Raw genomic sequence first — 24,344 nt, 5'->3', positions numbered from 1 at the left:
TCCAGAAACCGCTTTATGTGTCATCTATTGGCCTTCCTGGCCTGACCAGTACGGTATGGTGAAAATAATATCTCCTATTGTATACAATGAAAAGTATAATGATGCCTTATTAAGCTTTCTGAGGAGAGAAGGCATCCATCTTGTACCACTGAGGTGCAGGCCATTCCCTCACATAATGAGGAAGATGGCAGATTTCAGGTATTTGCTGCCATTTTATCCCATCCCAGTGAACGCGGTGTGTTCCCCCCCCCCTTTTCTAGAATAAGCGGAGCTTTGTTGCAGCCATTTTGACAGCTGATGTGACGGGCATGACAAACAGAGCCTCAGCAGAGACAAACATTGACCTGTGTCTGAGGAACATCAACAAGGGGCCTTGTTCTCAGAAAATAATGAGTCTGTGAGGCGGCTGATTTCAGCCATTGTTTATCCGGCCAGAGCAGTACATGGCAGCACAATGCAGGGCCCTGCGCTCCGTGAGGTATGACGAGGAGGCCCGTGACTCTCTTCTGTGTCTTGTCTACATTTTAAGGGACAATTATCACCGCAATCTGGTTATATTACTCTTGTTTTCATATGTGCCATACATGTCATATGTATCATATGTATACATGTCATACACAGATATGCGGGCCAGAAGACGGTAGGGCCTGTTCAGGGGCAGAAGATGTAAAAGAATGCATTCCTCCATAGCTGGGGCCCTCTAAGATGTCAGTATTGGATAACAGTCTATAGTAGGGTTGCCACCTTCTCTTCAAGCCAAACCCGAACACTGTAGCACCTCGCGGCAATTTTTTGGTAAAATACACTATGCGCATATTTTGTGATTAAATAACATTGGAGGTAATCACAAAGATGCCAGTGTGCCACAGATCCACAGATATACAATCTGTACACAGTGGTGTACTCTGGTTTGGGGCCGCCCTAGGCAAGACGAAACTAGAGCGCCCCCCCACTTAATCCGCAGGATCTCAGGGGGGCTATAGGAGGGGACCCAGCGGCATACATTATCCTGCCAGGTGACATCCCCTCCTCTATCTGCCGGCGTCCATCACCAAGATGGCCGTCGGCAGGTAACGGCGGTACCGCGCGTGACGTCACTGCGGGGTGTCATCCGGTAATCTGCCCGGCGCTCACCGCCCGCCGCTCACCACCCGCCGCCAGGTGAGCAAGTCTGCCGTTTGAATCCTGTGTACGGGTGGGAGCCCGCCTCCCACCCGTACACAGGATCCGAAACCCGTACTGTCCGGGTGAAAACCGTACGGGTGGCAACCCTAGTCCATAGGGGTCAGAAGGTAGTGGCTAAAACAGAGGTGGGTGAACTCTGGCCCTCCAGCTGTGGCAAAACTACAAATCCCATGATGCATTTGTCTCTGGGAGTCATGCCTGTGGCTGTGAGAATCTTACAATGCCTTATGGGATTTGTAATTCCACAACAGCTGGAGGGCCGGAGTTTGCCCAGCCCTGGGCTAAAGTGTTTAAGGGCCATCTCAGGAACTTTACAAATCTGCATGAATAAATTCCAGGCATGTCATAATACACAACAATAGTATCCATTTTTTTATTCAAAAAAATGCTCCTTTTATCATTAAAAAGCCACCCTCAGGGCCGGTGCACACCTAGGCGGCACCTCACTGCGCGGCACTCGTGCACGATTCCGTGTGGATTGCCGCGGAGTCAGGGGTCGCCTAGGTGAGCACTGATCACGCTGTGGGTGCCATTATTTTCTAATGGTTTCCCGCTAAAACAGTCGCGAGTCGTGTGTCGCAAACATGTACCTTTTTTCTGCAATTGCCACGCGAATGTCACCCCATTGAAATCAATGGGGACGCGCGGCAGCCGAGGCCTGCATTGTGCAGGACCGCATGATTCCGGATCGCGTAGATCTGCACGGGGCCTTAAGCTTCACTCCGGTAACTTTGCCTAGGCTGAGATGATGTCATCAGTCTGCTGCTAGATCAGCATACATATCGCCAAACTGCATCTGCCGTCCGGAGTTGCCCTTTAAATCAGACTATTCATCTGCTCTTATGTCGCTGCAGCTGGTTCATTCTGATGTTCCTCCCACTCACAGGCGAAGGCTCCAGGAAAAGGCTTTATGAGCAAGAATTGAAATGTTCATCCCTGACCCAGCAAGTCTTTATTTCCTGAAAGCTGCAGTCCAGTAAACATCCAGTTTGTAGTCCGTCCAGCCACATCCCGGGGTCATTGCTGTCCTGGGAAGTGTGGGCTAAATTTACAACTGGGTCTCTTTCTTTCTTTCTGCTGCTGCAGCCGGTTCATTCTGATGTCACTCCCACTCCCAGGTGAAGGCTCCAGGGAAGGTTTTTATAGTGTCATGCAAGAGCTGTTCTGTTCAGCCCGGAGCCAGAAATGATACTTCAATCCCCGGCCCAGCAAGTCCTTATTTCCTGGAAAGCGGCAGTCCGGTAAACATCCAGTTTGTAGGGCGTCCAGTCACATCCCGGGGTCATTGCTGTCCTGGGAAATTTGCAGGCGGATCAGTTTAAATCGGATCTTCCACTAAGCTCAGCCTCCCTTACATAAATCTTACTATTTATTGCCCCTTTTTGTTATCCCCTCTCTTTATTGTTTAACCCCGGCCCTCCAGCTGTGGTGAAAGTACAAATCCCATGATGCATTTGTCTCTGGGAGTCATGCCTGTGGCTGTCAATCTTGCAAAGCCTCATGGGAATTGTAGTTCCACAACAGCTGGAGTGCAGCGGTTGCCTGCCCCCTAAGTAGCCCTTCTGTACCCTGAGGCTCCTGGGATGCTACAGGGCCGCAGGCGCCGAACATTCGCGAGATCTACTGACACTGTGGCAAAATTTAATGTGAAAGACCTGGTACCAGATCTCCATACCTGGGAGTAGTAGGCAGGGCTGTGCTGATGGGTGGGTGTGGCCAATGGTGCTTTAAAAGTGGGAGGGGCTTAAAGAATAGGTCCGAAGTCTACTGTCATTGCCACTGCAATGGTGAATAGGTGGGAGCCAGGTGACGCTGACATGGCTGACACCTACCTACCACCCACCATTTTTGCCGAGAACATTTTAGTGCATCTGTCTGCTACCAGGTAAGTGATCCATTAACCTGAGTCCATTGCTGGCCAGCCCAGGCCCACTAGCAGTACTGCCTGAGCCACAACAGGCCTCCCTTACCTTGCTGCTGGCAGTGCCTCCCGCAGGGCCGGATTTACCATTAGGCAGAGTAGACACATGGCTACAGGCGCCCTCCTTAGAGGGTCGCCGTGCAGGTAGCTACTCTGCCTAATTCCCGGTGTTGTGTCAAGATAGAACACCGGCAATAGCAAGAAGGATGCATTCTGCACAAAATATACCCTCCTGCACCAAGACCAGCGGCGCCTACAGGAACTGCCAGCTTTGCAAATGCAAGGGAAGAACCCTGGCGCTGCGTAAGGCTCTGATGTGGACAGGCGTTTAGGGCAGCCTTAAGCGGGGTCCTTCTCTGCGTATTTGAAAGCCATCAGGTTCCGCAGCAGGTAAAGGCGCCGGCTCAGGCTACACAGATTTCCATTCGTGCCAACGGGTGCCCCTAACCCGGCCCTGGGTAACACGTTGACCCGAACCTGCACGTCTATGCAGGTCCAGATGCCCCCCACTTGTCTGCATCTAAGTACGGGCACCCAGATCCATACAGATGTGCCGGTTCGGCTCATCTGCTCATCCCTCCCCGGAACAGCTCTCTGCACGGCTGTCTCTGCCATTAATATTTTCTAAGCTCCCGGCCTTCATGTGAGGCCCCATTCACACTGAGCGATTTATCGCGTGATCTTTGCAGCGATATCGCTCATATTTCCACGCGATATCGCTCTATGTAGCTTCTCCAACCCATTTCAATGCATACCTTATCCTGCCGGATGACGGTCCCCTCCTCTCTTTGCTGGCGTCCGTCACCAAGATGGGCGCCGGCAGGTATCGGAAAACGGCAGCGCGTGTGCGATGACGTCATCGCGCACGCGCGCGGTGACGTCTCGGCGGGGTGACACTCGGACACCGCTCCGGGTGTCACCCAGCCTCGGGACGCCACTGCCCTGCACAAGCAGAGAGCAGCAGTGACTGGTCTTTATTACAGGAAGCTCAAGTTAGAATACAGATGCTTTAATATTTGCCAAAACCGGAGTTCATCATTAACTTTAGCAGTGAATTAGCGGCTTGGCTCGTGTCCTCCTTTACCACATGAGGAGGACCCCCACTGGTCGCCGTGTCGCAGCGCGTTTTCCACCTAACACCTTTTTTCTCTTTGGCGCGAGAGGAAAACGTTGAATGTCTGTGCCATCAAAACCTAATTTCCTGGTCATCGCGCCAAACGGCAGGGCTCATGGCTGCCACCTCCGACTTTTCCACCCTCTTAGCTGTGCAAACCCGCGGCTTTTCATCGGAAAGGAACACATTCTCGGCAAGGAGACACCTCATCAGTCTGTTGAGCGCTGAAGTCCTGACCTCACCGGAGGCCTGCTAACTGGATTAGGCCCTTTTAACCGTCAGCCCGCTGCTGTCATGGCAGCAAATATTTAGCTCAGGTGAATGGCCGGGCTGTGTGCGGGGTTTATTTAAGGAGAGAGCGGAAGTTTATCCGGCTCGGCACCTTCCCCTCTCCCTCTTCTCTACACGCTGAGGAGATGTCAGGATAAAATGTCATTAATGCTTTTCATGAGCAGCTGAGCCAATAGCCGGGGATAAGGAATGACTGGGGTGGCATCCATCAATGAATGGCTGGCACTGTACAAGCTCGGCACTGCACAGGTCTAAAGGGAACCTGTCATACCAAAGGGAAAACAAAATTTAAAAAAATCACATTTTAACAAGATCTCTTGCAGCCTCTTTGAAGCCGCTTTCTGTCTATGTCCACTCCAACGATGGGTTGCCAGTGTCTTTATAATATATATATATTAGAGGTGCACCGAAATGGAAATTTTAAAACCAAAACGAAACCAAAACAAAAAAAATTGTCAGGCCGAACCCAAAACCAAAAATGTTTTTATTTAAACTTACTAATTTTTTTTTTATTTCTTTTTTATAAACTTTTTATTTTTTTAATATTTATTTTTATTAATTCATTTAAAAACATTTTTTACATTACTTTTAGGGGCTTTGGGAAAATAATGGGGGTCTAAAGTCCTCTATCTCTTTTTCTGTGTCCCCTGTTATCAATGAACAGGAATCCTCTATATTGAGTGTTCCTGTTCATTGATAACATGAGGACAGAGTATGGTTACTATAACTACAATTATGAATGAACAGGAAGTGATGTAGATCACTTCCCATTCATTCATAATTGAGGATATAGTAACCATACTCTGTCCTCATATATTTACAAACACTCAGCGATCACTGAGTGTTTGTACCTTGCTCTCCTCTCTGACACGCTGTCACATCCAGCCGATCCAGCAGTGTAGAGAGGAGAACTCAGCCTCCTGTGACAACGCGGCCTGTCTCCGCCCACACACTGCTTTGCCAGACTGTGATAGGAGGCTGAGCGGTGTGGGAGGAGAGACGCCGGCTATCACACTTTCTCTCCTCCCCGCTGGGACACAGAGCAGCGCCCAGCGGGAGGAAAGAAAGCACGCATGCGCCGATGTATCGGGAGGAAAATGGCCCTTTTGACATTATGCCAAAAGGGCCATTTTCGGCCGATATGTTTCGGCGGCCGATATATCGGTGCATCCCTAATATATATATATGTAGTGCTCACCCCCGAAGGAGCCGCTGAATGCCCGGTTCATCTCTTGTCTGTCTGGGGTATGTTCTTCAGCTGCCCAACCATTAGCACTAACCGCCCTTCTTCTGGTGCCCAAATACTGATGTCCACTCCAGTAGTAATATGCAAAGTAACGGTTTATTGAACATCTTCACTGGGGAGAGAGGCTATGGGGGTTCTAAGCTTCCAGAGGTACTGACAAGAGCTCCAGACTCACCAGACCTGGTTGGCATATCAGTGTAGATCCACTTGGCAGCAGATGGCAACTGATGTAGCAGATGAGCAGGGTGGATACCGATCCTCAAGCAGGAAAGACACCGACCATGCTCCTGATGTCTTCTTAGTTCCAGGATACTTCAAGAGCCAGCATTGGTCCTGGGTCTCTTCCTCTATCAGCATCACAGGCCTCCTCCATGTTGGAGGTCTCAGGGAAACCTTTCCCTCACACCAGCCCATGCCCACCCCCATGCCTAGCCTGGGAGGCAGGCTGAACAGCACCCAGCCCTATTCCATGGCTGGTCCCGGCTAGTCTGAACACATGGCGAATCCCACCAGTATATGTACCCGATCCCAGCATGCACCACTGGTTGAGAGAAACTCAGTGATTGGCTGCTGTACTGCACATACACTACAGTGCCTCCCATTGGCTGTCCCACAATATGTCACACTCCGCCCAGGGGGGTACAGTCAATGCCAGACACTTGGAATTAACCAGATAATTGCCACTATAAATCCAGCCAGGCTGGCTACAGCCCTGGCTATCACTAAATGTCTAGTAGCCACCTCACTGAAGGTGATGGGGGCTACGCACATATATATATATGACTTTGAATCTCCTTCCCATCTATATGATATCCAGCGACAGCTACACGGCATTTCTCAAGGTTGGATTTGCCAATGATGATGATAGTGCTTTATTTTTTTCTTAATAAAATCCTTGCTTACACCCATTTTCATCCTTTTTTTTCCATCTCAGTGCTCCTCATCTGCAGCCTGCCTGTTACTGTCAGTCTTGCAATGCCTCATGGGACTTGTAGTTCCACAACAGCTGGAGGGCCGGAGTCGCCCAGCCCTGGTTTACTCCATGCAGATGGTAAATTAAACCCGATACCACGGTGCTGTGCTAACCACTAAGTCTGGAGTTTTCCGTCTCGCTAAGCTTTAAAAATATGTACCGGGTGACTCATCTGGTGCCGACGCCATTAACCGCTTTGGCGCTGGAAGCTTATTGGCTCGTTCCGTCGTTTCTCTATGTACAATGCAGCTTTGTCGCAGGGGACGTCGTCGCTCGGTTTCTGCGCTCCTTAGGCCGTGAACCTAATTCGGAAACCGAGTCAGAGAGGCCGGAGGTCGGCTTTAAAGATTATGACTGCACCGTCATATTACATGCACTATGAACCTATGGCCTCATTCACACTGCCGCGCGTATACGCGCGTACGTGCATATTGTATCATATGCAACACATGCAAATAAATGGCTCCATACACATAGCCGCGTATGGAGCCGTATATTTGCGTAGCGTATATATGCGCAAAAACAGAATGGAACAGAGATGCGTCCGGGCAGCGTATTTACGCGCACATACGCGCGTACTTGCGTACAGCACATTAAAAATTCCATTACGAGTGATGCATTCTGGGATTGCATATAGTGCACGTATATACGCGCATAGATGCGTATATAGGCAATATACAATTGTGCTTGAGTGTATGTGAATGAGGCCTATATATATTGGGGAAAAAATACTGATACATTGTAATGGATTAAAGCTCTATGGGGGGAGTTTACCAAAACTGGAGCAGAGAGAATCTGGAGCAGTTGCCCATGGCAACCAATCAGCTTCTCTCTTCAGTTTCCTCAGGTAAGATTTGAAAATGAGAGAGAAGCTGATTGGCTGCCATGCACATCTGCTCCAGATTTTGTCTGCTCCAGTTTTGATAGATCCCTCCCCCCCCCCTTATGTGTCCTCTCGTATCACCTAACATACAAGGTATATAGACAATGATACAGACCTCACCCTGTCCTCTCCTGACCTCGGCCTATACACGGTCTACAAATCTATGACAGCGGCAGCCCGATAATCCCTCATAATACCTGCCGCCTCACCTGACCCGTCTACCTGAGCGGCGCTCTGGCAGTATACATATGGACGCGCCGACGCAGGTCACCTATTGATGATTTGAAAAACACGACTGTAATCCCTCTGGGGGGGGGGGAGGGGGCAGCCGATTTGTTAAGCAAATTGTGCAAAATCGGGTTCACATACACAAGACGAGTGCCGGGGTTCTTCTTAGCTGCTGCGTTTTATCCTATAGTTGATTCAATGACGCCATCAGGCAGCACCAAGATCCAGTAGGTCCATCAACACTTTAAGGTAATTGGAAAGGAGTAGGAGGTGAGCAGTGGAGGCAGTCCTGCTACTCTTGGGCACAGGGCAGTCGGATTAGAACAGGGGTAGCCAAACTCTGGCCCTCCAGCTGTGGTGAAACTACAAATCCCATGATGCATCTCTCTCCGGGAGTCATGTCTGTGGCTGTGAGAATTTTGAAACGCCTCATGGGATTTGTAGTTCCACCACAGCTGGAGGGCCGGAGTTTGGCTACCCCTTAATTAGAAAGTCTATATCAGGAGTAGGCAATCTCAGCACCCCAGCTGTGGCAAAACAACAAATCACATCTTCTGGGAGTCATGCCTGTGGCTGTCAGAGTCTTGCTATGCCTCATGGGACTTGTAGTGTCACCACAGATGGAGGGCCGAGCTTACCTACCCCAGGCCTATACTATTTAATTGGTGGGGTTGGAAGCCTCATATAGACATGAGATCACCAGATCCATCTGAGAAAGGAGCAGTTGTCAGAGCAGGAAATGTCTTGTATGATAATGATGATCTCCAATGCTCAAAAGATTTAATTATCCCCGATTGTCTGATTGCAGCAGGGAGGGCAGCAGGTGCATCTGCCTACGGTGCAAAGCAGACAGGGGGCTCCATATAATATTCAAGGGTATGTATGGTCAATAAGTAAAAATAAATCTGTAGTTCTATATAGAATTTCCATAAGTTCTATCCCGCTCCTAATAACCAGATCCATTTAGAAGTTTGTAAAATTACATATTGAAGACGCGGTTCTGTTTCCAGTAGAAAAACCTTCAGCCCGGATCTGATCAACTGCCATCTGATGGAAGAATAATCTGCCCGATAATGGTGAGAGATACTCAGATGAGATCTGTGCTGTGGCCTCCAGATTAGAGGTTGTGGTTCAACGGCATGGCACGGCATTCGGGCACACAGCGCTGCGAGCCCTGACCACAGCACACCGTCACATGACTGGGGGGGCAAGAGGCAGCAAAATGTCCGTTATCATCCAATGTTTTCTGTCAGCTGACATTAATCTGATTGAACGTACAATATGAGCTACGTGAGGAAAGACTGAGGATCATTCCGATGAAGGGGCAACCGTGTCTACAGTCCACGTATATACAAGATTATCTATCTATCTATCTATCTATCTATCTATCTATCTATCTATCTATCTATCTATCTATCTATCTATCTATCTATCCTATATTGCCAAAAGTATTGGGACGCCTTTACACGCACTTGAACTTTAATGGCATCCCAGTCTTAGTCCGTAGGGTTCAGTATTGGGTTGGCTCTGCCCTTTGCAGCTATAACAGCTTCAACTCTTCTGGGAAGGTGTCATGTTGGAACAGGAAGGGACCATCCCCAAACTCCTCCCACAAATTTGGGAGCATGAAATTGTCCAAAATGTCTTAAGGTCTTAAGAGTTCCCTTCACTAGAACTAAGCCCCACCCCACCAAACTTTACACTTGGCACAATGCAGTCAGGCAAGTACCGTTCTCCTGGCAACCAACCAACCCAGACATGTCCATTGGATTGCCAGACAGAGAAGCGTGATTGGTCACTCCAGAGAACACGTCTCCACTTCTCTAGAGTCCAGTGGCGGCGTGCTTTACACCACGGCATCCGACGCTTTGCATTGCACTTGGTGATATCAGGCTTGGCTGCAGCTGCTCGGCCATGGAAACCCATTCCATGAAGCTCTCTACACACTGTTGTTGTGCCAATCTGAAGGCCACACGAAGTTTGGAGGTCTGTAGCTATTAACTCTGCAGACAGTTGCGGACTTCTGCGCACTGTGCGCTTCAGCATGCGCTGACCCCGCTCTGTCATTTTACGTGGCCTACCACTTTGTGGCTGACTTGCTGTTGTTCCCAGTTGCTTCCACTTTGTTATAATACCACTAACGGGTGACCGCGGAACATTTAGTAGAAAGGAAATTTCACGGATGGACTTGTTGCACAGGTGGCAACCTATACTGTACCACGCTTGAATTCACTGAGCTCCTGAGAAATATCTCTCTCTCTCTCTCTCTATAATTGTGTGACGGGGCCCCATAGCAAAGCCATTAAGGCCCCCTGGCTCCCCAATCTCCATTTTAAGGCAAGTCAACTAGACATATCGTATACTAATTCCTTTCATAACCGGCATAAGCTATTGCTACTTCTTTCCTTCACACATGAACTTCCTCATTTGGAAGGTTGGCCGCATACTTTTGGCCATGCAGTAGGTGTGCTGGTCAGGTGTCCACACATTTTTGGCCGTCTGGTGTACCATAGTGAAATAGAACAATATTTTTGTAGCCCCGGACCTTTTACAATGTGGTCACTCTGATATTCTAGTATCCTTTGAAAACAGCATAGGATAACATGGAGTTTCCCCTTAAGCCCAGCTCTTATGTAATCCTCCCCAGGTGTCTTTCCTGCACTTTGAATGGGTGAGCCGTCCCTGTCCGCTGCTGCATCCTCCATGCTGCGAAATCTGAGAAGTGAAACTTGGCTGCTCTCCAGGGAGACAGCTGATCCCAGAATCCATTGCTCCGCAGGACCTGCACGCGGCTCTCTTCCATGTTTCGCTCAGCAGAGCTGCTTCTACAGCACAAACTGGCGAGAGCTGGTTCTCCTGCCACCTTGTAACTAACACTGACCCTGTGATCTGGTTTCAGTTTGTCAGGTTTTTTTTATTTTATTATTCTTTCCTTGCAAATTATGTCTCTTGCTTGACTTGTCTTCTTAAAGGGTCAGTCCAAAAAAAAAAATTATAGGTCAAGCTTGGTCAGCTGGGTTTGTCCTTGACTTCTTATATGTCTTGGATACTCCAACAGTGAGAACCTCTGGACATAATTCCCAGCTGTGTTCCTGTTCTCACCCACCATTGTGTGCTCCGACTCCCCCTGTAACATTTGCCATAATATAAAATAAATATAAATCCAGCATGGATGGTGGGAGCCCCTCATAATGGGCACAGCAAGTGTTCAGACCCGGGAACTCAGTGCAGGGATGGTGGGAGCTCCTCATAATGGCCACAGCAAGTGTTCAGACACGGGAACTCAGTGCAGGGATGGTGGGAGCTCCTCATAATGGCCACAGCAAGTGTACAGACCCGGGAACTCATTGCAGGGATGGTGAGAGCTCCTCATAATGGGCACCGCAAGTGTTCAGACCCGGGAACTCAGTGCAGGGATGGTGGGAGCTCCTCATGATGGGCACATCAGGTGTCCACTGCTTGCAATCTGTGCACAGAAATGATGGCCACATCAAGGGTACAGACCCAGGAACCCAGCACAGGGATGATGGAATCATAATAGGCACAGCCTGTGTGCAAACCCAGAAACTTAATGCAGGGATGGCGGGAGTCCCTCATAATAGGCATAGCAGGTGTAGGGACCCAGGAACTCCGCACAGGGATGGTGGCAGTCCCTCATAATGGGCAAATAATGTGTACAGACTCATGAGCTCAGCGCAGAGATGGTGGGAGCCCTTCATGATGGGTACAGCAGGTGTACAGACCCAGGAACTGAGCACAGGGATGGTGGGAGCCCCTCATGATGGGCACAGCAGGTGCACAGACCCAGGAACTTAGTGCAGTGATGGGCACAGAACCCACTGACCCGCTAATACTCACCTTTTGTGTGCTCTCCCGGTGCCCCATTGTCTCATCAGAGCCCTAAGTAATTACCCAGCTCTTTTGGCTGTGGGTGAGCATGGGCATTCCTCGCAGGATGCAGTGCCTGGGCCATGTGAGGACAAGGAGTAATGAATGCACCTCCATGGAGCTTGCAAAGGGTTAGGACTTCCATCTCCGGATAAATGGATTGACAGGGGAGTCAGTTTGCCGTCGAATGGGCAAAGAGACAGTCTCTTTAACCTTGAAATATAATTTTTGCGTGGAATGCTCCTTGACTAATGTAGAACTGATGTTTCCCTAGTTGCACAGACTGCCGTGACCACCCACCTCCCTCTTCCATCCAATAAAATAGACCACACTTCTTGATGGAGTTAAATGGCCATAGCAGCCCTTTTATTATACAAATTAACAATAGAGCTTCACAGAAAAATTGGAACAATTTGGAACAATTCGGCCTGAGATTTTTTAAGGTCTTTTGAAGGCCCAAATTATGTACTGGATATGGTGTGTCTGCGGAACCCCTTGAATCCGTTAGGCCCCCAGCCGCACCACACCGCCTCGGGGACAACCTGCACAACGCCTGCAGACACCTCCATATCTCAATTGCCTCGAGTACCATACATCACCATGACTTGAGGACCCATACCGAGACAGGTCTCCCAACCTTAACCACCATCACCTATGCTCTCCGCCTTCAAAAGACCCCAAAAAACGCCACCACTGCTATGACAGAAATAGACACAACAAAGCAATCGGGCGGCTGGGAGGGAAGTTCTTTCTTCCTCCAACGATCTCTGACTGCCTCCAGTGAGACCCTCCTCCTCGGACCACCGTAACAGCTCCGCCTGTACTTTTTGTTTCTGACCAATCAGGTAAGTGACCTTGCCGCTTGTTAACCCACCCCACATTCTTTTAATCCTTGTTTCCCCATTTTACTTAGTCATGTATGCCCTCCGTCTATTTTTTTTTTGCTTCTGGCCTAACTTTACGTGTTGGTGGAGCAAAAGCATTTCTCTGACTCTTACAAAAAATGTCCCATTTCAGAAAGCTAGGTGTTAGGTTATAACTAGAAAGGCACGCTGATACCTGTAGTTCTAGCAGCGGACTGCTCTTGGCATATTTCATGCTGAATCATTTGTGCGTTATAAAGTAACTTGTCACATGACGTTTAGTTTCACAATGACACACCTGTCACAGGTACAGTGGACGGTGTGACAGTAACCCTTCTACTCAGCATGCTTTCGGTGTCAGCAAAAGGGAAATCCCAATCCGAGTGAGCAAAAGGATTTGAGGAGCGGCTCTGGAAACGTACACAGCCTCCGGCTCCGGCCAAAGTATAAGCCGTCCTACATGGCCTATGAAGCTGCTCTCTGTTTATGAGCCTTTGGGAGAAGGCGGAAGGGTCACTGCACTCGCCTGCCAAATTCTAACTCAATACCAGTCTGGCTTGTCCAGGAAACGTGGCGGCTCCAAAAACAACACGAGGATTCTTCAGGACGTGAACCCCCGGTGAACACGGGCAGGGCCGAGCAAGCTATGACTTTCAGACACAGACTGCCAAGGAACTACAACTCCCAGCAGACTATGGGTTCTCCGAAAGATGTAAGCCTAAGCTACACACACAATTCTATCCACTTTTGCTAATTGTTAGCGATCAAAAGGTTAAAGCTGAACTCCAGTAACAAATAATACAGCTGTTTATTCATTATTAGATCATTAAATGTATTTTTTAATGCAAGCAGTTTAAGTACCTGAAGCTGACTAAGCATCAGCCTTTTGCAGTCAGTCTCTGTACAGCAGAGCACAGACTGTGAGGAGAAGCAGCACAAGGAGCCAATCAGGTGTGCTACATTGTTCATGTGCTCACAAGGAGCATGCTGACAGGAGAAGAAAACGGAGAGCAGAGCTCACAGGTCTGCTGCTTCTCCTTTCAATGTCCAATCACAGACTGAGGGAGGGACAAGACCTGTAAGGGTTACCTAACTGCAGCAGAGAACAATCAGGTCTCCTGCCCTTGCAGATAGGGCTGTGCTGTGTGGCAGAGCCGTGTCAATCATGTATGTGTGTGTGTGTGTGTATATATACATTTAATCTGTGTATTTGGTTGTTTGTCTGGAGTTCATGTTATATAGCTCAGAAATAGTAGGTTAAAATCTGCCCCGGTTGCTGGTCGCTAGCTGATGGCTGGGCCCGTCCAGCATCATTGGTTGCTAGGACGCACGTGGGCACACACCATAATAGCAAATTACACTGTGGGGCTGCCACCTTCTTAGCACAGCATTATTGGTTGATATGGCTCTAGCAGCTGGCCCACACAATGTTATTGGTTGCAGGGTCACAGGCAGGTGCACCATAATAACAAATGATGCTGTTGAGCCGACAGTGTCTTGGCAACCAATGACATTATGCAACTCGCACAACATCATTGGTTGCACAGGGTCATCTGTGGCTATGATGCCAGTGACTAGGCCACAGAGCATCTTTAGTTGCTATGACAAATGGGCACAGCATAACAAGCTATTAGCGGGCTGCTGAACCGCAACCTGTATCCTAGCAACAATTGAAGTTGTGCACAGCCTCATTGGTTGCTAGGATGCCAGCGACTGGGCCACAGGGCATCATTGGTTGCTATGACACATAAGGACACAGCATCACAAGCGATTATGCTATGGGGTTGTTAAGATGCCGGCACTCCCACATTGTTATGGGGCATCAGCTTGTGTCCTAGCAACCAATGACACCGTGCAGCCCTATACTGTCATTTGTTGTTATAGTGTGTCCACCAATAATATTTTTGCAGCCCACACAGCATCATTGTTAGGATTTTTAGCTGCTGGGCAACACAGTGTCATTGTTTGCTTGGATGCAGGTGGGCACACCATAACAGCCGGATTGTGTCACTGGTTGCTAGGGCACAAGCTGGTGCACCATAACAACCAATGTGGGGCTGCTAGCATCTTAGCATCCCCACAGCAGCATAGTTTGTTATGATGTGCCCACTTGTGCCATAGCAACCAGTGATACCCTGTGGCCCAGTTGCTGGCGAACTGTCCAATTCCTGTGCCGTTTCTTCAAACCGCGAACACAAACGGATGCTCATTGGACAGGAACTGGCTAAATTGCGTGCCTGTTTGTTGAACTGTTAACAGCTTGGGTTCGGGTCGAACTCATGGTGGCGAATACCCAATAGACATCAACAACAAGAAAAAGAAAAAACTGACCAGGATTCTAATCCTTCCCCAGAGAATCTAAAACTAAAAAACAAAACAATAAAAAAAGGTTTTGGCTTTCGGGTTTTTTGGAACGCTCCGGATATCGCTCTTCCAAAAAACAGTTTTTCTGGCTGGCGCATCTTTCCAGGAATCTTCCAGACCGTGTAGTAAGTAATCTATTAATCGTGTTCTACGATTGACAAAAATCGATTACTCACAGCTCTAGTAAGGTCATTCACCTTTATGTAATGCAGACATCCCAACCTGCAAAACCTTATTTCAGGGAGGTGCCCTTTCTGTTTTTTTTTTACAGCGGCCGCCGTCAGAACATAAAATAAGTAATAATGATAATAATATTTATACATATACACTGAGTGGCCAGATTATTATGACCACCTGACGTTTGTAGGCAAATTAGCTATAATTTGGCGCTGAAGTTGCTAGAGGGCCAGACCATTATAAATAGGGAAGCAGGTTGTTTACCACGACAGTAGAAGTGATTTGTTTCTGAAGATACGGGTAAACAACGCGATTTAACAGCCTTTGAACGTGGGATGATTGTTGGCGCTCGGAGCCATGGAGCGAGTATCAGCAAAACAGCAGAATTGGTAAATGTTCAAGAGCAGCTGTTGTTAAAGTGTTTAAAGACTGGACTGTCAGCCGAAAATCTGGGTCTGAACGTGCAAATTGTGGCCGCCAGCGACTAGTCAATGTTAGGGCAGAACAGAGAGTGGCAAGACTGGTACAAGACAACAGAAGGGCAACAGTGCAGTGTCAGATTCCTCGCATCACCTTTCATCATCTCGTGGAGTCACGAGGCGGCCCAACAAAGTCATCTCGTGGAGTCATCTCGTGGCCCAACGAAGTACTGATGGGGTGGTCATAATAATCTGGCCATTCAGTGTATACACAAATACACATCACATGACCTTCCTCCAGGAGGCAAGCCTCACTCTGAAACTTTACCCACTGATATCTTACTGGAAAGGTTTACTCAGAGTAAAGCTTTCAGGGAGAAAATGCCTCTCTCGCGGGCGTCAAGGAGCCACTATCTAATAGAGGGAGACTCCCTGAACATCAGGGAGACTTGAGATCCCTGGTAATGGGACTTGTGAGCCTGATCGCTGGTACTGAATACCAATGGGAATAGGGCGAGTTTGGGGGACACGGGACGTGAGCTAAAACTTTCCCAATTTTGGGGAGAATTTACAAAAATTTGTTATCATTATTTGCAAAACAAAACACTTTCTTATGTTGAAGCCTCTTAAAGTCAGCCTGGTTATTGCACCTGGTGATCCTGCCAGCAACACAACTTCCTTCCTAGGGTGACAACGCTTACTCACCCTACTGTATCAGAACAACGGAAACAGTATAGGACTACAGGACTCTGCCCCTCTGCTACTGTCCTGAACATAGAGGGGTATGGTTGTGTAATCCACAGAAATGGCTAGGAACGATATAGCAGATAAGAGTCAACACAGGAAGTTATCAGCTCACGGAATTCAGGCATCATTCAGGGTCACCATCAAATTCCTGGACTGGGATGCCAACTCAGAGGTGACCCAGTCATGTAAATTTTGGTTGCTGTGCAGTTCTTGCATGTGTTTCATAAATGATCGACATGGATCAGCCCCTGATGCAGCATCCCAGCTTACCACCATGTTGCAGTGTGATCATTAGGGAGAGGAAACTGAGGCAATGTTTCCTTTTGCCTCCGTCAGGCTGATAACATCATCAGCCTAGGCAAAATCACTGACCAGATCAGGTTCTATGAGGCTCAGTCTGCCCTAAGAAAACCTGGAACTGCCTGCATGCTTTCTGGCAGCCTGTTTATCATTGACTAAACCAGATGGACCTGTCTCTGTTAGTTATTCAATAGTCTGTCTAATCTCATCCCTCTTGCTATAGCACTGTTTGCCAACCACCTCCTGCAGGGACTACACAGGTCGATTAAGTGTCTTCTACCTTTTGTTTGTTTAAGCTCCTCTGGTGCAAAGATGGATGTGACTGGCTGGGTGTTCTCTGTACAACACTGCGGCATATGTCAGAGCTCTATGAATGTATCATAATAATAGTGTGTGACTGTGGTGAGACATTAGAGTGTAAGCTCTTCTGGTGCAGAGACTGATATGACTGGCTCAGTGTTCACTGTACAACACTGCGGCATATGTTAGAGCTCCCGTATATAAATCTATAATAATAGTTTGTGACTGTGGGGGGACATTAGAGTGTAAGCTCTTCTGGTGCAGAGACTGATGTGACTGGCTCAGTGGTCTCTGTACAGCACTGCGGTATATGTCAGAGCTATATACATGTGTAAAAACAATAGTGTGGGACAAAAGAGGGGTGCATTAGAGTGTAAGCTTCTCTGGTGCAGAGACTGTTGTGACTGGCTCACTGTTCTCTGTACAGCACTGCGGTATATGTCAGAGCTATTTAAGGCCAGGTTCACACCTGGACGTTCCGTGCCCGCGAGGCAATCGTGCACGATACCGCGCGGTCACGGAGTCGCCCATCACCGACGATTACGCTGGTGCTGCCATTATTTTCTAATGGCACCCCAGTCGCACCAGATGGATCGTGCGGTTTCTCGTCGCGATTCTGCTCTTGCAACCGGACACGGTCGCGGCTAAAACAGCCACGCATCGTGTATTGCAAAAAAAGGTGCATGTACGCGCGGATGTACCCCATTGAAATCAATTGTCTGCAATTGTGCACACCCGCGCGTCCTGGATCGCTCAAGTCTGCACTGGCCCTGAATGTATAATAATAATAGTGGGTGATTGTGGTGATACATTAGAGTGTGAGCTCCTCTGGTGCAAAGACTGATGTGACCGGCTCAGTGTTCTCTGTACAGCACTGCGGTATATGTCAGAGCCATTTAAATGTATAACAAATGCAGCAAGTGCAGGGGTGCAGTAAGTGACTGTGGTGGGGACATCTGAGGTAAGCTCCTCGATTCAAAGACTGATGTGACCGGCTCAGTGTTCTCTGTACAGCACTGCGGTATATGTCAGAGCTATAGAAATGTATAACAAATGCAGTAAGTGCAGGGGTGCAGTAAGTGACTGTGGTGGGGACATCTGAGGTAAGCGCCTAGATTCAAAGACTGATGTGACCGGCTCAGTGTTCTCTGTACAGCGCTGTGGAATATGTCAGAGCTATATCAATGTATATTAATAATAGTAGAGGGCTGCGGTGGGGACGTTACAGAGCGGGAGCTCCTCTGGGGTTCGGAATGTCGTGAATTGTTGAAATGAATATTCTATAAAACAGAAAACATAAATCTAATATTTTATTCTTCCAGATTTCATACCCCCCGAGTGATGAGGACGACAGCGAGGATTCTGAAGGTGAAAACCTGGAACTTGCCCAAATTGACAAAGGTGAGAAGAGACGCTTCTGATATGGACTGCTCAAAGAGATGATTTTCAGGAACGCTGCAGAGTGAAAGGACTCTTCACATGACACTCCCATGTTCACGTCCATTTCACATTTTAGTTGTTGGATTTATAACTACTTTAGGAAAAAAACATTGGAAGGGTTCGTTCAACTTTCCCCCCCCCCAAAAAAAATTCACAACATCCTTCTCATAACCCTCTTCTCCCCCATTCCCAACTCCAGTCCCCGCTGCACTTATCTGTAATGATGAGCCTCGCAGGCCCCCCTCCCAATGGTGGTACAATGGTCCAGGAACTGGTTAGAGCGATATTAACCTCCCTGGCGGTCTGATTATGTCAATATTTTGTTTTCTTTTTTATATTTTTCACTTTTGAATTTCCCGCTGGTTCCGCCCCCCTGCGGGCGCTCCCAGGGAAGGAACCTGGAAGATGGATGCCGTCATCGCCGGGGGACACAGCGGGGCTCGCAGGGAGAAGGTAAGTGACACTACAGTGTAATCCCAAGTGTGGCTCGGGGGTTGCCGATTTTGGTACTGAAAATTAACCACGAGCCACACTCGGGAATACCGCCAGGGAGGGTAAAGTCAGAATGTTTCCCCATAAAGTCAGACAAAGTGTGTTTCCCCATAGTTCTCCTGAGCTTTGGGTCACGGGAGGAGGCTAGTTTGTTTCCTCCCGTGACCCAAAGCTCAGTATACCGCGAGCTACAGCCCGTGGTATACTGAGACGCCGCAGACAGGACGGATCCCGACATTACTGTCGAGATCCACCCAGCTGCGTGATAGAGGCAGAGCCAGCTGTACCCGCCCCCTCCCCCGTCCGTTCCGCCAATCAGCGCTGGAGGATCGGGGAGGGGGGAATCCCTGCAGGGAGCCATGAGTGACAGTCACGGCTCTCTGCAGGGACATGATCGAGAAGTGAGCGAGCGACGGTATGTGTTCGCTCACTTCCCGATCTATTAAGGCGACCTGTGACAGTTTCATTGTCACACGTCGGCTCGAACTATGAGGTTGAGTGAAAGTCACTCACCTCATAGTTCTCCTTTAAGCTGTTTCAAATGCTGATGAAATCACTTACAATGGATGCTGCTCCTTGATGTATAAAAGTTTTTGTTTCCTGTAGAATGAACTGATGCCCTAAGCACTGACCCCGATATCCTATTCTATGGAGCCACCCTTGTGTGTGCTAGTAAGCTGTGTGTGTGTCTGCACAAACACACAGGCACAGCAAGGAAAGATACTCAACTCCTTCCTGCTCCTCCTTCCTCCAAGCTAGTAGATGAACAGCTGCTGGAGACTGCCCTGTCCCTTGTGATCTTGTACTGGACAGGAAGTTCAGGAAAGCTAAGCTGAGAGAGTTGGAGCTGTTTGGAAACATGACTGTAAGTGCTTGGCCAAAAAAATTAAAGAAATACTTTACTGGGTAATGTATATTTGTTCGATCTGGATTCACTAGTGGAAAAGTTTAATGTTACTTTAAATAATGGGTGCAATGGGGAGTGGTGATTGGTCAGCGCGGCTACGTGACCGCTCTGACCATTGAGCATCTCTTCTTCATTCTGGGACGCCATCCCAGAAGAAAGACTCAGCCATAGGCGTGCGCGGCCTATTGCATTAGGGCGTGCACACAAAAGCACAAACACACACGTGTGTACTGTATGTGTATATAAATATATATATATATATATATATAAATATACAGTGTATATGTGAAATAAATACATACATACATACATACATACACAGACCTGAGGCATCCCAGACTCCCTTTTCCTCAACTGTCCCTTACCTGTTCCAGCAGTGGTGCAGTAATGAATCATGGAGCCCGCCCAGCTTCCTGATTGGATGGGAAGCCGCAGTCACGCTCCCTCACAGCTTCCCAGGCAACGAGGACTGCGGCTGTTATGTGAGGAATGTAAGTGGCAAGTGCTGCTGCGCTCTGTATCGCTGAGCCGGTCGCAGAGAGATTTTTGTGATCTCTCCTTCGGCTCAGTGACTAAAAACGCAGCACCCGCTGTTGCGGTTTTGGTGTTGCCATTGGGGTGATTAGGGTGTGCCCTGGCACACCCGACACACCCCGTGCGCACGTCTATGGGCTCAGAAGAGATTTTCATTGGTTAGTGAGCTGACCAATCACAGATCCCCCATTGCAACCGTTATTTTACTATACAGCCTCCGAGCTGTGTAGTAAAGTTTTCAAGTTCTCAAACCATTATACTGGCTGGTGTGGGTGTCAGACAAGGGTTGGCATTACAAATAAGTGGCAAGGACCGGGCGGGAGGGAAGTAGTGAGGAGGGTGTTGTGAGTTGTGAGTGTAGTTCACCTTTTCATTTTTCGTCAAAATGTGAATTAACCCTTTAAAGCAGAACTATGAGGTGAGGGAAAATAACTCAGCCTCATAGTTCTAGGCGACCTGTGACAATGAAACTGTCACAGGTCGGCTCAATAGATCGGGAAGTAAGGGAACACATACCGTCGCTCGCTCACTTCTCGATCTATCCCTGCAGAGAGCAATGACTGTCACTCACAGCTCCCTGCAGGCATTCCCCGCTCCGTTCCTCCATCTCTGACTGGTGGAACGAACCTGGGAGGGGAGTGGTACAGCTGGCTCTGCCTCTAGATAGGCAGAGCCAGCTATCAATCACGCAGCTGGGTGGATCTCGACAGTAATGTCGGGATCTGTCCCGGCTGCGGCATCTCAGTATACCGCGAGCTGTAGCTCGCGGTATACTGAGCTTAGGTCAAGCAACACAAACGACAAACGGACTCAACAATTTGTTACCAGTTATACAGTAAGGTGCACACGAAACGGGCCTTTCTGCTGTTATACTGAGCTTAGGGTGACGTGAGGACGCTAGTTTGTGTCCTCCCGTTACCCTTAGGAGAACTATGGGGAAAATCCCTGACCCCGTAGCTCTCCTTTAAATAATAACGTAACTTACACTTTGCTTTCCCACTCTGCTGCATTCTGATTCCGGCCATACATGCTCAGATCCTTAGCCTGACAGGTCTTAGTAAAACTGTGGAAGAGTGACAGATTATCTAATGGAGCTGAAAAGGAATATAGGTTAATCCAAAGCCATTAGATCTTCAGGAGACGGTGAACTGTTAGCGTGTGTGTGATAATGACGGCGTGGCTCGCCCAGAGTCAGGTGAAAGTCATGTGAACTGACCCCCCATCTGCTGTCTCTCGTTTCTGCCAGAAAGAAAACGAAATTGCATCCTGACCCCTTTAGCCACCAATCAGCAACAGAACCAAGAGAACCAGTGCTGCAAGGTGCGCTCCCTCTTCCACGCCGGCCTGGACCGCCACAGCTCGGAAGAAGAGCTGGAACGCATCAGCAGGGAATTCGCAGCCGAGAAACGCAAATGGTCCCAGGTCAGCCGGCTCAGCTGCCATAGTGACAACACATCGTCCAGCGACGAGGAGGTGAAACACTTGTGCACCATGTCCTGCCGGCCTGTTGAGCAGGTCGAGGGCCTCCGCGCGAGTCCCAGCCCCATCTTGTTCAGCGCTTCCCCGCCTAAAAGACTACAGCCCCTTAGCCGAAACTCAGCCTCCCGCCCAATTATATTCACAAGTATGGGGTCCACGTTTGACCAAGGAATGCCCTGCAAAAGACACAGACAAGGTTTTGGAGACAAGCATAGCAGACCCAGCCTCGACCTGGAAAAGATGCAACAGGTAGGACCAACATGTTGTAGAATGAACTAAAGGTATCCACATACAAAAAAATCTATGATCTGGACTATTCCTAAGGCCTGGACCATTCCTAAACATGAGATGGTCTTCTCCTCCATTATGGAGACCTTCTTATGTCTGGGAAAACTATAAGTAGTGATGGGCCGAACACACCTGAGTTTGGTTCCAATTTGAACTTTAGAACATGAAAAAGGTTTGAACTCAATGAAAGTCTATGGCACCAGAACTGGGAAAATCAAATGTCCCCACTTTGAAGGCTTATATGGAAATGTATGGGGATCCGGGTACTGCCCTGGGGGACATGTATGGGGGTCCGGGTACTGCCCTGGGGGACATGTATGGGGATCCGGGTACTGCCCTGGGGGACATGTATGGGGGTCCGGGTACTGCCCTGGGGGACATGTATGGGGATCCGGGTACTGCCCTGGGGGACATGTATGGGGATCCGGATACTGCCCTGGGAGACATGTATGGGGATCCGGGTACTGCCCTGGGGGACATGTATGGGGATCCGGGTACTGCCCTGGGGGGACATGTATCAATGAAAGATTCCTTTAAATATGGTGCCTGGGGGGGTCCCCTTTACCTGCCTGTGAAGTGGCGCTTCTGTACAATGTATAGAACCTGCTGCAGCAAAACTGACATTTCTAAAGAAAAAAATTACATTTGTGAAGAAAAAAAAAAGTGTGCGGTTCCCCCTCCCAAACCATACCAGACCCTTTAGGTCTGGTAGGAATGTTAAGAGGGACTCCATTTAAATGGAAAAAAAAAAGCGTGGGGTTTCCCCCAAAAGTCATATCAGACCCTTAAAAGAGAACTATGAGGTGAGTGATTTTCACTCAACCTCATAGTTTGAGCCGACCTGTGAAAATGTCACACGTTGGCTCAATAGATCGGGAAGTGAACTAACACATAGCGTCGCTCGCTCACTTCTCAATATTGTCCCTGCAGAGAGCCGTAACTGTCACTCACGGCTCCCTGCAGGGATTCCTCCCACTCCGATCCTCCAGCGCTGACTGGCGGAACGGACGGGGGAGGTGGCGGGTACAGCTGGCTCTGCCTCTAGGGGAAAAACATAAAGTTCTCCTTTAAGGCCTGGTAATTTTAGGAAGGACCCCATTTAAAAAACAAAACAAAAAGCTCAAAGTCATACCAGGCCTTTAAAGCCTGGTATGAATTTCAAGGAGGAACCCCACCCCCAAAAATGAAGAAAAAAAACATGTGGGGTCCCCCCTAAAATTCCCAACCAGACCCTTGATCCGAGCACAGGCCGAGCAGGGCAGGAAAGGGGTGGGGGGGACGAGTGGGGTGACAGTCTTCAATAGGGTAAAACATGGGAGAAAAGAAAGTCATGAGTTCTAATGGCAAAGCTTATTATTCCATCGGCCTCCCCGGCTGTCACATTGCTGGTAGAGCGGAGTCACACTTTAACTTTGTAACGTCCAGTTGAAATAAGCCGAATCATACGAGTCTCCTATTCTGTTTTGGCTCCAGTTTTAATTTCCCGTCATGAGTAATATGAAAATCCATCTCCAGAGCAGCGTTTGAGCAACCTGGTGACGTCAGCCGCGTCCTCGCAGACTTTCACAATACTGTTATATTTGGCTGCCGCCATTTCCCCCAATTTGATTTTCCGACGTTGCCATGTGTTTGCGAAGCAGCGCCACAAAAAATTCCCGTTGCTGCGCGTCAAAGTCACAACCGCGAGGCGGGCTTGGGACCAGTACAAAGGAATGAGATGATGAATACTAAGTACTGGCTCTTGAAGTATCCCGTCACCGCAGATGGCTCGAATTGCTGTGATGGTTTTCGGCTTTTGCAATCCTCAGTCATGCCCTCATCATTTCAAATAGGGGAACGGACCAGATCATTCCTGTTTTATATATTTGGGGGACACTTCCTAGATGTTGTCGTATATTTACAGACGCCATAAGGGGTCAACAGCAACAACAAAGGCATTCTGCAAGAAATAAAAAAGTGTTCAGTTATTATTATTATTATAATACAGGATTTATATAGCGCCAACAGTTTGTGCAGCGCTTTACAATATAGTTCAACCAGAACAAAGTTTGATCCCCTTCCTGGCTTCCAGTTCGCCTTGAGAACCTTGGTCTCCTTGTCCAGCTGTGAATCTGGCTTTTCAGCTGAGCTATTTGTGTCGCTAGATTGGGAATTCTTCATATATTCTTATGCTGGGCACACACCTTTTGTCTTGCGATGGTTGTAAGGTACTTCACAAAACGTATGATCTGCCCATCTTGGACAGGCAGATCGTACTTGCGATGATCGCAAGCCGCGCCCCCCTGAGGGGCGGGCCCGATGACTG

The 24,344-nt window shown here is 48.5% G+C and overlaps 1 protein-coding gene across 1 annotated transcript in view; it reads left to right on the top strand.

The window, feature by feature from the left end:
- Positions 1 to 24,344, top strand: part of LOC108786344 — a 79,148-nt gene that overhangs the window by 17,078 nt on the left and 37,726 nt on the right. The window contains exons 2-3 of the mRNA XM_018555609.1: positions 18,222 to 18,300; positions 21,519 to 22,000. Of these exons, the coding sequence (XP_018411111.1) occupies positions 18,222 to 18,300; positions 21,519 to 22,000 (561 nt within the window). The remainder of the gene's footprint in view (positions 1 to 18,221; positions 18,301 to 21,518; positions 22,001 to 24,344) is intronic.

Source organism: Nanorana parkeri, unplaced genomic scaffold, assembly GCF_000935625.1.
Source record: "Nanorana parkeri isolate BGI_ZX_2015 unplaced genomic scaffold, ASM93562v1 scaffold204, whole genome shotgun sequence".
NCBI lineage: Eukaryota > Metazoa > Chordata > Amphibia > Anura > Dicroglossidae > Nanorana > Nanorana parkeri.
Note: the sequence above shows the minus strand (reverse complement) of the source record. Positions and strands in the feature narration are given on the sequence as shown.